General features: G+C 40.6%; 1 protein-coding gene across 5 annotated transcripts in view; it reads right to left on the minus strand.

Moving 5' to 3' along the window:
* tfb1m (transcription factor B1, mitochondrial) overlaps positions 1 to 14723 on the minus strand; it is a 48031-nt gene that overhangs the window by 20836 nt on the left and 12472 nt on the right. For 2 of the 5 annotated variants that reach the window (XR_013287611.1, XM_077539262.1), the window contains exons 1-6: positions 13356 to 13460; positions 12531 to 12679; positions 11881 to 12032; positions 11531 to 11639; positions 10101 to 10252; positions 9392 to 9511 (exon numbers count right to left, since the gene is read on the minus strand). Coding sequence is in view for 4 of the 5 variants with exons in the window: in XM_077539262.1 (XP_077395388.1) it covers positions 9392 to 9511; positions 10101 to 10252; positions 11531 to 11639; positions 11881 to 12032; positions 12531 to 12663 (666 nt within the window). In the remaining variant the exon portion in view is untranslated. The other 3 variants (XM_077539266.1, XM_077539264.1, XM_077539263.1) reach the window with 3 other exon arrangements.

Consider the following 14723-nt stretch of genomic DNA (forward strand, 5'->3'; position numbering starts at 1 on the left):
ATAGTATATTTAGAACCATAACAAGAGCAATCTGTAGAATTCCGACCATTTTTTTTTTCTACATTTGATGCGGGAAAAAAACAAACAATGTATGCTTCTGAAAATGAATTATCCATTATTTACAAGGAGAAGTGTTACCATTTGACTTGTAAATAGTTATAAATAGCTTTCAGCATTCCCACAACTACAAAAGCTCTATTGAATATGGAATGAATTTATTAGTCGCAGTAGTAGTCTCTGTCACCTGTACAAAAGTAGTTTGTAGCCCGTAGGCAGTATTGTGATCCGTTTTGGGCTTTTTGATGGTTCTGACCAAGCCATTTCAAAAAAAGATACCGCCAATAGGTTATTATACTGTATGCCGCAGGCCACAAATGGCCCCCCGGGCCATAGTTTGGACACCAATGGCCTAATACAAATAAGAATCTGAAACTATGAAGAGACGTGAAATGAAAACTAAAAACATGCAACACTTGGACATGCATGATCAGATTGTTCCACTTCACATGGAGCATTTATCATACTAATACTAGTATAAAACTAGTATTGGCCCTTAATTACAATTGATCAGAGCTCTCTAAGCATCAAACTGTGAGGATATTCCTGAAACAAAGAATATTCACAGCTCTCTCACATTCTCCCACTCCTTGCGGTTATGCAACAAGAGTGCAGCTCAAATAGCTGCTCCTCTCTCGGGGAAAAAAGACTAATAAGATCTGCTCCTGTGTGTATTTAACCTACATCCCCCATCAAAGACTCCCACCTTAAGTTGCCGCAATGACAGATCTGAACACGAACTTAGACGAGGGGGTGGTGAACGCTTGACACTTCCAAGCAGGGGCCTTTCTTTTGAGCGTACCCCACGTCGCATTTGCACATATCTTTTGTTTGCCTTCTTGATCTACAAATAACCTTCTCGATAATGTGGACAAGCAGAAAGATAGGGGATAATGAAGCGGCGCACTCTAACCATTCATGCTGGCAAGGATGAGAAAGACATCAGTGCGTCCCATTTAGTACAATGACCAAAATGCCGTGCAAATCTACGGTAAATAGCTGTTGTGCGTCACTGCACCTAATGGGCCGCTTTTTTGTTTTCGACAGCCGTTATATGCTTGTGAATGATCATACCAAAGATATAATGTTCTTATCAATGTTGCAGGGGACGGGTATTCAGTTTGACCTTCCTTTGTTTGGAGCTACTCGTGGTCCCAGTGCAAAGCTGGGGAACTATGGCAGTGACCTTGACAGTGCAATAAACTGCTGAGGAAGGCAGTAAAAGCTAAGGGATGACAAAGGGACTACGTGTAAGAAAACAATACACTGTGACAGTTCAAAAGGAGAAGCTTTAATATTTCAGCACTGGGCGACATGCGTGGTAAAGGAGGATTTGGTGGCTAGGCAAGGCTAAATGGATAAAAAATGTTGACGGTCCGGCTCGCTCATTGAAGATGTGTTCTGGTCATAATACAGAATATGAGATGGAATTACTGTATGAAGGACTACTATGCCACACAAATCACGAGAGAAATGTGGGAAAACGTATGCCTCGATGAGAAAAGTGTATAAACTGTATGGTGGGGGGTTTTAGAGCCTTAAATCATTTGTAGTACACATAAGCTACTTCGCGGATTTCATTTATTGTGGTTATTTTTTGGAACCTAACCCCAGCGGAAAACGAGGGAACACTGTCTATATTATTGTTGTATGAACATTTTTCACAATAATTATTTTTTTGAAATGAAACCTTTAAATAAATGTTTCTTGGGTTTATTAGATTAAAATCGATTCCAATTGTAATTGTCCCGAATGACTGATAGACAGACAGACAGACAGACAGACAGAGATAGATAGATAGATAGATAGCTCCCACTAACACTGAATCATTAAATCAGTGTGCATGAAATTTAAATAGGAACATTCACGTTAATAGGTTACAGATTGATGGCTCCCATTACTGTTATAATACTTTTTTTTTTCTTTTTTAACCAGTGTGAAGCTGACCTAATTTTCACAAAAAAACCCACCTGCAAATCCTCTGTGTACTCTCGTTTACCACAGAGTGAAATTTACTTTACTTTAAGCCACCAAGTAGTTTGGTTTAGCATGGTATAGTTTGCAATAATAAATCCTGATCAGGTTCATGTTTTCATATAGTGAGCTGAAATATATGAAATATGTGATTATTAATCCATATTTTATCCATAAACACAAATCTCTCTGAGTTATGGGTGTTTTCAGTGTTTCTCTCTGTGAACCAATTAGGTATTGGTAAACTAACAGGAGCAAGATAAAAAGTGCAAAAGATATTTGGGATTCCAATGCTTATTTGTAAGTGTGAAAGGGATTCTAGCAAATCAGGTTTGTCCCATAGTGACATAAATAGTAACTCCATTCATGTAAATAAAAGTGTAAGATCACCATCTGTAGTGTCTGAAGTCTATATGTAGTTAGCAAGTCACATGATAATAGCACATCTGCGGTTTAGAACGCCACCTCTTAAAGGCCAGCATTAAAAAACTATTTTGCATTCTGCGTTACGGTGTGAAGGAGGAGGAGAACAGTAATATTTCTTTTTTTTTTTTCACACCTTTTAACAAGACCGAACCCTGAGGCGTTTAATGTGCTGGCACGGGTCCCTGAAAATAACTTTCCCCGATCCTCTTGATACCACATTTGACCCGTTTTACGAGGCAGGAGGAGGCTGGGATGAATTGCGGTGGTCGCGGAGCGTGTGCACGGTAGGCGGTGAGAAAACCGTGCAGTCCCGCTGAATAAATTTGCGCTCTCGCTGTCGAAGCCGGAGCCCGGCCACATCAGGTCACAGCAAAGGTATCCATCACTGTGTCTGCCACTGCATTGTTTCACCATCCTGAATTTATGAGATAATACGACTTTGATACTTGGAATACAAGCTAGCGGCACAGCTGGGAGGAGAACCAAAATATAACTGAATGTATCCGCATCCTCCCTGGACAGTCACCAGCTCTAATGGATGTTCAATGCGGCATTAACAAATTTAATTTAGGCTCAGCTCATCTGGCCTGTGGTCTTAGCTGATGACTGCGTACAAGGCAAACATCTGTAGGGCTTTCCTCCTGCGAGGCTCAGTTAGCTGGCTCGAGCCGCCCGGTGCAACCATTACTCAAGACCGGGCTGCCGACCAGCCCAGACAGGCGACCATCTGTTGGAGGTACGCCTCGCTCTCCAATCAGATCCATCTTGTCAAGCGGCCTTTTGGCTGATTCTGCAAACGAGGCTCGGCCGTGTGGGTAATTTTCCATGCTCACTTGTAATAAGCAAATGTATAGGAAATCTTCTAAATGTAATGGTATGAAATTAACCATGTTTTCCCAAAGGGTCAATGATTACACTGGTCTGCATCAAAAATGACAAATGCAGCAGTGTAAAAGTAAAATGTAACTTTCTTTTATTTAACCAGTTAAAGCAACTGAAAGCAATTTACTACAATGCTGAGCTGGAGGCAATTTAGGGTTCAATGTCTTGCCCAAGGAAACGTCAACAGCTGACAGTCAGAGTTGGAAATCAAACCAATGTCTTTTGGTCACCAATTGGCCCTCTGCTAACTGAGCCACATCCGCCTGTGTATCAACCAGTAAATGGGAAAACAAGGCCGCATGTGAACTGTGTTATGACGCCTTTAAATACAGCTTCTGAAGAATAACAGCTGAAATTGGGACACAGTTTATAATCACCAAGCTACTTTTCATTCATTTCCTTATTTTATCTTCACCAGTGCTTGCCCATGATGAAGCATCTAGTCCATGACTTAACGTGCCACTTGCCACAGTCTGAAGCAGACTTTGAAACACGTTCTGCTCATCAACACAGGTGCATTCTTTGCCAATTAGCTAATTTCTATGGAAAGATGCTGTGGAGATGAATCTGGATGGCTGGATATAGATGCAACGATGGCTTGATGGGTTTCTCTTGACCCATGACCAGAATATAAATGAGAAATTACTATGATTACAAAAGCAACAGCAGTAAAGACTGCAGCACATACACTGTGGGTGTCTCTAAGAGTGTGTGACTGTGTCCTATATTGTGACGGTACAGTGAACGTACGCTATTCACGGTGGAGAGGGCATGCTCTGCCGCAAAATAGCAAAAATACGCTAGCTAATTGATGACCAATTGAAAATATTTGTAATTGTGCACAGATGTAACGAGATGGCAGCAAAGCAATTTTTTACTGTGACAAAAAGCTATGACCTAACCAAATGAAGCTCCTCCCTTCAGTTCAACATAAAGTAAATTCTCGGCACCTGATGTTGCCAAAGATGAAACCTGGCATAGTAGGCGAGTTGTTTAACCAATAAGAGGACAGGTTTCCTCCAAAAATCCACAGAATGCCGCAATACTATGACGCCAACATCACATATAAGTACTTGAACTCGTTCAGTTTAATAAAAGGGGTCTTGGTCCACCCCTAGTTCACAAACACGAGTGGAAAAGTTAACATTTTTCCTGTGCTACGGTAGCACTGCTGTGTGCATTTAAAAATGCAAAATCAGCTGTCACAATTTGTCTCGGGTTTGATAAATTACAATGCAAGTGCTGAACTCATCTATTCGCATGTACTACTCCCTGAATGCGCAAAATGAACTGCCCGCAGATGCAAACTTCCACATGCATCCGTTAACTGGTTAAAAATTGTTCCACAAAAAGGACGCGGGTGGACCCAAATGGCCAGCAAGCACGGAACCCAAAGGGTTAACCGAGCACATTCAAAGATCAGGCTTTGTGAGAATGTACCACAGCAGTGTGACTAAAAGGAAAAGGCAGGAAAGGGGGGCTCAGGTGTGATCTGCCTCGGGTGTATGCCGCTAGGGAGAACGCCATCAAAGCGTCTAATCGTGACTCTCCCAAACCCTCAAGGGCAATCTCAGTCACTCAATAAGACACAAGCAGCTGGGGGTGAGAAGAACAAGGCTGACAGATAAAATAGGTAGGGAGGACTGCCAGACCCTCCCCCATGTCAATATAGGCAACAGCAGCCAGTAATTCACTCAACAATTCCTTCCTCATTATGTTGTTTAATGTCCACGGCCCCTCCTTCAACCTTTGATTGGATGCTGGAAAGGTTCATCGCTTTTTGGTGAGTGCACAACATCAAAGCACTTCCAAAAAATGTCACATTTCACTAATTGCATGCGTGTAGCGTTGCACCTGCTACTGGCTGAGAATCGCCATTGGCAACAGAGTGTTGCAGAGAGAAACCGTTGGCATTTAAAGCCATCTTTTTCACCTCACAATTAAGAGAACTACTACAATTTGGATGCAGCTCCCATATTGAACCTCATTTGGGTTTGATTGCACAGGTAAGTAAGAACCGTTATTGCCAGTTAGCATACATTTGCCACCAGACCTGTTTAAGGACCGACACAATTCGCAGGCCTGCGGCGGAACCGCGAGGCTCGGTTTCAGGTGCCAAGAGCACACAAAAAGAAATCCCTCTTGTGTATCAATTTGAGCAAATCCCTCTTCATTAACACAATCAGTGAGCCCACGGCTTGAGAGACAAAGAGATAATGCCAACAATTAGACCAGCGAGCCGATTTATTGGCTATAGGTGTGTAATACACAAAAACATATCTGCACACTCAATGAATTTGATATTTTATCTTTTTATAACAGCAGAATTGTCTTGGCTACTTAAATATGTAGCAATAAAAATACCAGAAAGCTGTGTCATTTTAGTGTGCCATGAGAGATCATCAGGGATGTGGCAGGAAATTATACAATACAACTTGGTTTGCCCATAAATTATCATGTTAATTGCAAATATGTCTTTGTTCATCTATCAACGTCATCGATGCATAATGACAGGCAGAGCAATTAAATGCTCTTCCATTAGATGGCAGAAGGTACAATGAACTTGTTGCCATTCAGAGCAAGTCATGGCTTCCTTCCTGTGAGAATTGGGTTCAATTAAAGCCCAGACTTCACACTGATGAAGTCAATTTGTAAGTAAATTGAGATGGGATCATCATTATTTCAGTAATTTTGTCTGGTGTTGTGCTGTGAGTTCTCTCCAATGGAAACACTGCCTTAAAGGAATCATTATGCATATTCCAGTTTAAAGACATTACTTTGCTTGAAGTCTTGTTGAAACTTGAAGGCATTCATCAGCGCATATACGGGTTCGAAAATTAATTTCCATGAGTAAGCTGAATGTTTTTGCTTGCTAAGCACCGGTGCGCCGTTTTGCATATTGCTCTCCTCTACAAGCTCCACACAACAGCAGCAACATATTTCCTGTTACAACTTTTTAAAAAGCAATTAATTTGCCTGACATAAAATTTCATAAAACCATTTTGTCAGACTTTTCATTGCATAAAATATACACTGTGTTCAAGGCTTCAAGCCATGGCAGGCTGTGTCTTTTCTCCCTCACTATATTGTTGGACTTTTGCCCTATATGGAATCATGTGGAAAAAGGTTGTCTTCAGTCAAGCTAACAGCAACGAACTAACAGCAACCCGTGACATTATTTCAAGATTTCACAGGAAAAACTTGTGAAATGAGAAAATATAATGACTGCAAAATACTGTAATAAAAGGCTTTACTGAGACAGTACAGAAAATTGTTAACACAAAAAAAAAACCAATATCAAATAGGAGTATTCAAAATACACTGTATAGCTAAATAATAAATTACTTTTTGAGAGGCTGCACACGGCTTAATCGACAACTTCACAACCACAATTTTTAGTGGGTATTATACACGAGTACACATGAAATAACAAAAATTTGTCAAATTGTGCGGATGTTTACCAGTACCCTAATGGTTTTGAAAAGGTGTACTTTTATTCCAATATGATATGAAATGTCTAATGATAGAAATTTATATATAAATAACATCGTTTTTGCTGTTCACCAAGAATCATGAGTGGACCAAAATGGTTTGGGGCAAGGAAAGAGTAAATCTTACCCGATGTGTTTTGTATTTATGATGTAAGTGGGTTTCCCCAGCCGGAAAGAAGTGTATTCCAAAGAAAATATTTTGCACGAAAAAATGCCCTCATTACTCTGTAAATATCAGCACATATCCGGAACTTTTTCCATCTTTGTTTTAGCATCATCACGCGAAAGGGTTTTAGTCTCACACCAGAAAGCGGCTCTGAGGAAGGCTCGAGTGTAGACAGCTGAAACTGTTAGCCAGGTAAGAGAATTTAGTCAAAAATCTACAAATTATCAAATGAATATGTTGATTATATCACATTTTTGAGCACAGATAAAGGCAAATTGCTGGAATGCATAATCCATGAGTACAAGGGAAAATGAGCTTTTGAAGGGCGTTTTTTTTTGTTTTGTTTTTTTTTGTTTTTGTTTTTTAGGGGGTTGGGGGAGGCGTATTACCAGTATACACAAAATGTTTGTTATTCTCAAGAAATCACGGTAATGCATATATCATCCGTGGTAGACTACAAGAAATATACCAACAGACAAAAGTCCTGGAATCAATTAATTAGCTGATGAGGGTTTATGCTAGATCCTTTAAATTTGATTTGACTCTTCGTTCTTCATTTACAAGGAGATTTTGGATAGTTCTGTGTGAGCAGATGAAGAACCATTTCTGTTCTAGCATTCTGTGCTCCAGTGCACAAGCAGGGTACATAAAGGCTCGCTTGGATGAGTTTGGTGTGGAGGAGCTTGACCTCAACCTCCTCTTCGCTGAACCACAACAGAGATTGTGAGCCAGTCCCTGTCACCCGGCATCGGTGACCTCTGACCTCACCAATGCTCTTCTACTACACAGAGTTCCAACAAACACGCTTTGAATATCTACAAAAAGTCATCACATGGGTAGCTGTGAAGCTGAAAACGAGGACCAGCACTCTATTTTCACTCCCTGCAGGTATATAGGCGTGCAGTCCCGGAACTTTACTCCATATATCGTGTCTAGGACGTACATACACGCATTAACGCACTGAGCGCCGTGATCTTTTTATAGGGCACCAGCACCAGGGGGTCTGCTCATCAAACCGCCATCATCTTTCCTAATGATATCATTTCCACCAAGTGCCCATTAAAACATTTAGAGCGGGAAAGATGGCCTATGTGGGCATGTGGGAGGTGCTGACTCATCTGCAGTGCAGTGTGATCCCTCTGTAATCATGTTTGCATGGATCGTGTGTGCGTGTGCGTGTGTGTTTGTGTACATTTACACCACCAGCATGCTGATACCCATTAATTCGCAGGTTGATATAGCGACAAAAAGAAGACACACAAGAGTAAAAGTAACGTGCCGAGTGGCAGCTGACTGTGATGAAATAATCATCGGGAGCCATCTCTTCTAAGAGAATGAAAAATCAGCCCTGGTCCCATTCACTCTGCCACGTTTTACTCCTCACAGGGAATGAATTATTTATCCCCAGTGCGTCCTAAAACACCACAATATCTTCAGGGGACCAAAAGTCCATCCCAGACATCAACTTTACACCTATCCTTTAATTCAGAGACATGGTTTCATTTGTACCAGGTTGTAATGAACCTCCCGAGTCTTAAAGAAGGCCTCCTGCCTATTATGTCAAAATAAATATCTCAATCTACACGCCAGCGCTTGCATTTTTCATTTTTGAATCTTTCCGGCAGGGTTTTTATTTCTTAATACGCCCTCTAGTCTTACTATAAATCCTGACCCTGAAAAAATCAAGCAAAAACATCTTGCATTCACATGTTATGTAAGCGCGGGTGCCTTTCTTCCTCCGCTGATCCACACACAGTCTAAAAGACACAGGCAGAAATGGGGCCTAAAAAAGAACGCGGGCCTCATTACGAGGCGCGGCGCTAGGGTGCCACATCTCAAATACCCACCAGGCATCATTACATCCCAGAAATGGTCCAAAGACAGAACAGAGACAAAAGTGATTCAACACAGTCTTAATGAAGCCTTCAAGCAAGAAGGGTGAGGGAGGAATGAGTGATGGTGACATGACAAGGGACTTGTGATGGCAACATGGGTCCAAATGAAGAACGCCAACAGATTTAAGGATGTGGTCCCACAATTGTCCTCCAGGAAGAAGCATAAAATAATAAACAACAAGTCCATCTGGCAGCGACAGCCTCGCAGCTACAATTTTACAACTGATTGAAATAAACATGGAACTTTTGAAAACTCAAAAAATAAAAATGAAATGTGTTCTAAAGATGAAATGCTATTTCAGCAAACACGCCCCTGAGGAGCCATATGTGGATTTTCTACGCTTAAGCAAACACATCAGACGATGATTATTGAAGGGGCAGCAATCAAATGACTCCACGGAGATTAAACAGACTGCTTCAGTAACAAAATATGCTGCAACGTTGTGCTTGGTTTGACAGTCTGCATTGGAAGCAAAGAATGGCAAATATTTAACTCCTACCTTTGGTTTGGGGACGAAGGCCTTTCCAGGGATAGTGAAACGATGGTGGACGGTGCAGAGGTACTGAGCCATGATGGACAAACGGCTCCTCTGTCTGCTCTTGGTGCTGGCGGTCAACCGCTGGATGGAGAAGTCAAAACCACAACACATGAGTATTGATGATACATGTTTGATGAGACACTGTCACAGGATGAGCTCAATCAACATTTCAAGTATTTTGCATGGTAACTACATATTTAGGAAAATGAAATCTGTGAAGTAATAATCAAAAATGATTAGTCATAAAATGAGGGTTGAAGTAGTTTTTTTGTGTTTTGTTTACATTTGGCCTAAATGTAGTTACAACATGGTAACATCCATCCATCCATCCATCCATCCTCTTGACCGCTTAGTCCTCAAAAGGGGGGAGCTGGAGCCCATCTCAGCCGGCTCTGGGCAGTAGGCGGGGTACACCCTGGACTGGTTGCCAGCCAATTGCAAACATTGGTAACAGTATTTTTTCATTCATTCACAAGTTGGGATGGGCAAGTACCGATGCCTGATACCAATTATTTCAAGGTATCGTAATGGTGACTGCGTTCAAGAGTTGAGGACTGGTATCAGTCTGAAAAAAAAAAAAGTGGTATTGAACATTCCTAGTCACAAGTTTCTACCAGGACTCTCCTAGACACAAAAGAAGCCTCCAGACACACAGACTGTAAAGATGTACCTCTGCGACCTCCTTCTGAAAGGTGAGAGTGAGTTGGGTGCGTCCATAAGCAAAAGGCCCGGTTCTGTTGGCTATGTTTTCCAGCCAGCTGATGATGAGGGGGGTGGAAACACTGAAGGGAAGATTGCCTATGATGTGAAGGTTTGGTGGATCTGGGGAACACACACACACACACGCACACAAAACAGGGTTTATATTAGCTGGCATCATGTCATTGGCTGGTGAAAAAAAAAGAAAAAAAAAGAAAGGGAAACTCTAAAGTTGAACGTCCAATTTGGAGTTTGGCAAAAGTCTTCCACAAAACTGCCTAGATGATGTGACATACCTGCCACTGATTGTTATCAACATCACCTGTGTTAGGCTCCAGGTCACCTTTGCATCTAATGTGGGCAATTATTGTAAAAAAAAATTGATAAATGAATGTAATAGAAATGACCCATGTTCAGCACGGTGACCTGCAACCTCCCTCACTCTCCTCTTCCTGAGTCACCATGTGAAAGTTGTTTTCTATTTCCCAAAAAGCATCATCAAGTTCAAGAGTTGAAATCAATTTCAATTCAAATCCATCTGTGACACCAATTCCATCTATTCATCCACTTTCCACTGTTGACCCTTTTCAGGGTCATGGGCAAGTTGGAGCCCACCCCAAATGAGTTTGAGCAAGAGAAGGCAGTGTGAAATTGGTGGCCAGTGAATTGCAGGGCACATAAAGATAAACAAACTTTCATACTAATATCAATTTGGAGTCCAATTAACCAAATGTTTCTCAATTATTTTTTGTTACGTCTCCCGAAGGAAGAAAATATACTTTGCAGCTTGAAACTCTCCACTGCGACTATAAATAGTATAATTGTTCTATAAAATTGTTCACCTCTGCGCAACACTGCATCCTTATTAACATTAAATCAAACAAAAATCGGAAAAGAAAGAACAAAAGATAGAACGAAAAAGAAATTTCAGCCTTTTTTTTTTTATCACACATGAGTTAAACTATTTTAGTCTCTATTGAACTGACTTGAGAGTTGACAGAGACATGTCTTGCAGGCAAAATAAATTAACAGCATGGATAGGTTGTAATTTCTTTCGCACTAGCGCTAGCGGCGGAATTTCAAAGACTGGGAAAATATATTTCTTGTATCACGGTTCACAAAATTTTAATCGTGAAGGATACTTCACACTTAAGATTTAGAAGTAGAGAAGCATATTGAATTTAAGGCGAAATGACTTAAACACCCAAGAACTGTCAGTCCAGTTGCCTCGAGACCTGAATGAGTGAATGTATTATCATTATATTATACATGGTCATAATAATTCTCAAGGTTTGAGGGACAACAAGTCAAATGAGTAGAATAACTGTGACACAAACACACACACACACATAGTGTGACATTCAACAGATTTCATACACGTGTTCAGCCCAATAATCTCACCCGCCTCCCATGGCTGACAAATACTTGCTGGGAATCCTCTGTCCATTCTGTAGGTCAGAATGTCACCATGGACAATTCGCAACCTGCCTGGTGCAGCTTCAGACAGCAGCTGCGTAAACAGAGTTGCAACAATATCCAATTAGAAATATGACAGCACGTTCATTGAAACGATGCAGTCTCATTAGTCTCTCTCCAGGTGGCTAATGAAGCAGCGGAAGAAAACAGATGAATCAAAACATCTTTAAAAAAAAGGGACAGATGAAAGTGTTTAAGCTTTTTATCCACAATGGTTCGATGACATTGAGATGCTGGTGCAATGATATTTGCAGATCTTGAGTAGACTCATTTACCTTTAATCCAGGTATGAAGCGAGAATCCTTCTCCACCACAAGCAGGTCTGTTGCACCGGCGTTCAGAATGGACCGGGTCAAGCCCCCAGGACCTGGACCCACTTCACACACATGGGCATTGGTCAAATTTCCTGCCTGCCGCACAAGTTTGTCTGAAAAGATGGAGATGGATGATCAACTTAATGCCGTTCTACATGCAATCAGTGAATAACACTCTTGACTTTGAGTGGAAGTCATGAATCACGTCAATTACGCAACACGTTCCAATCAAACGGCTTCATCACACTTGCGTATCCAAATTTAGATGAATAGAATGTGATGTAGCAATATATGTGCTATGAAGATGAGATGCATTAATCTAACGGTCACCTTGCCCAATAACAAAAGGCCACATGAGACCTGCAGTGCATTACATATAATTATATTCAGCTCCACAAGGGCTGATGACTAGCTCTATTCACTTTAGCAGGAGATCTCCCCAACCTGACCCAAACAGGAAAGCCTGTCTACTTTAATTCTGGAAACAAGGCTGTGTGGAGCTGTGCAGTCAAGTGCACTGGTGTAGACAAAATAATGAGGAATAGGAAGTAGCAGGTATTGGTGCAATGCAGATAGAGTAAGAAGAGGGTGTCCGTGGTAGTATGACCAACCTGTGAGTCTCAAGTCCAACAGAAAGTTTTGGGAAAGCTGTTTCTCCGCTCGCAGGTTGTACAGCTTTATTAGTTCACTGACAGTGGGTAAGGGAGGCAAACGGAAAGATGCAAGCTTCCCAGAGACAGCCATTTCATTGACTTATACACTGCAAAAGTAAAGACACAAAAAGATGTGAGTAAATCTGATCCCAAAAAAAAGAGAAAGTGTTGGATAAACAAAGGGGTGGTCAGCAAAAGCTGAACAACAAACGACCAACAAAAAGAAAACTGAAATACAGAATCGAGTCCTCATTGATGTATTTATGCCGAAGGTCCATGTGCGCCATCTCGCGGCGTAATACAATATAACAGAGTACAGTACTTCCCACATAAGAACGCAGTGTCCCTAAAACAGTAGTTTAAAAATAGTGTTATCTTAGTGACATTCTTAATTAAATAATTTAAACCTAATTGTTGAATGTATTCAAGAGTAAGGTCGACTACAAAAGCTTTAGTCACGGCTGTTAACATTGACTGGAAGACACAAGTACCTTAAATTCACCAATTAAGAAGTTATAGACATATAGACACCAACTAGATTAACAACTTGGACAATATAATTATTAAATCCCTCTTGTTATTATTGATATGGAATCTGACACGAGCAGGCGTTAGCAATATGTAGCTAACGTTTACGCCTCACTGTTCAATATTAGCCCGCAAAGGTTGCAATTTATGGCGAAACATTGAATCAAGAAACCTCGTCCAGCGTGAAAATTAACTGAATAAACGACACAACATACGTATTAAGAACTATAAAAACACATGACCCATGCTTCTCACCGGTGCTGCTTTTCTTCTCTTATTTCCGTTTTCGTCATGGAGTTGAGGGTTACAATATCCAATGAGATTGCGAGATTGGTAAATTCCACCAATCAATGGGAGCAGGCGCGGTTTAATGTTTGCCCTTCAAGAGTCGTTCATTGTTGATGTACTGACGATTCATGGCCAGAAGAGGGTAGTATCTCTCGCTGCTGTATGTGTTTTAAAACAGAAACTCGAGAGTAGCCTTTCCAAAAGATGCGCTGATAACTATGTGGCTGTTCAAGCACTACTTTTTTGAAGGTTTATGATTTCCATAACAGCTATAGTAATTTCCCTTAGCCTATCTATGGATTTTCACATTATATATATTAGCAACGAGTAGGTAGACTTTGGCGAGATGAAATTACATGGTTTGAATATACAATATTTAATTCTATTTTTTATTATATGTCTGTTATACAGTAAACTTTTCTGACTATGGGTGACAAATAAAAAAAAAAGTGTATTTTTACAAAGGAAGGTATACATCTATTAGCATTCATTCTTTTTCCGTAGTTTCTCGATATTGCAAGTTTTCTGGGTCTGAAGCGTATCCCTGTGATAAATGTTTTCAGTGTGCATATTTCCTTTTATTTATGTATTTATTTATTTATGATCTATTAGGGCTTACTGTAATTTCTTGTGAAAGAATGCTATCACCTCAACAGATAGTATGAACCTCTTCTGACACAAAATGTGCAAGGAAATTGCATTTAACATGTAATTAACATTTCTGGGATGTTAAGTTAAAACTATGAGTGTAATATTAGAAGAAAACGTATATACCCAAGAGTAATAACTGAAGGCAATCTTTGTGTTTTCCAACTCCTGTATCTACGTCTGCAGGACGCTCTTCTCCCAGACTTGTCTGCGACATTAATAAAACACTCACAGTAAAAGAATGTTTAATACTTTCTCCTTTCATAACCTTTTTCAGTGATAACCGAACTCTTCCCCTTTGTAATCCCGGCCCTGGGTCGCTATGTTCCGTGAATGAGACCAAAAAAAGTGTTACTGAGTATGTTGCTAAAGCGGCAGCAGTTGTTTTGACGACAGACACAGTCACTGAGCCCCAGCGGAGAAGTGGAGGAAGGAAAGTGTTGCACAAAAGCAGCACATGTTGGCAATTCATCAAGTCTTATTATAAACGTTTATTTTTACGTATATAAAATGCGACAATTGATCAAGTTAGTCTGAGAATGGTTCTCTTCAAACTGCCCATGTTGCTCGGAGGATTCATAATACACACATGGGCCCGGATGAGTCATGTGTGTATTATATGTACTGTACTGTATAATGAGTGAAATCATAACAAGCCTCTTCCTCGCTGCTTCCCACCACATGACT

This window comes from Festucalex cinctus, chromosome 12 (assembly GCF_051991245.1).
Source record: "Festucalex cinctus isolate MCC-2025b chromosome 12, RoL_Fcin_1.0, whole genome shotgun sequence".
Classification (NCBI taxonomy): Eukaryota; Metazoa; Chordata; class Actinopteri; order Syngnathiformes; family Syngnathidae; genus Festucalex; species Festucalex cinctus.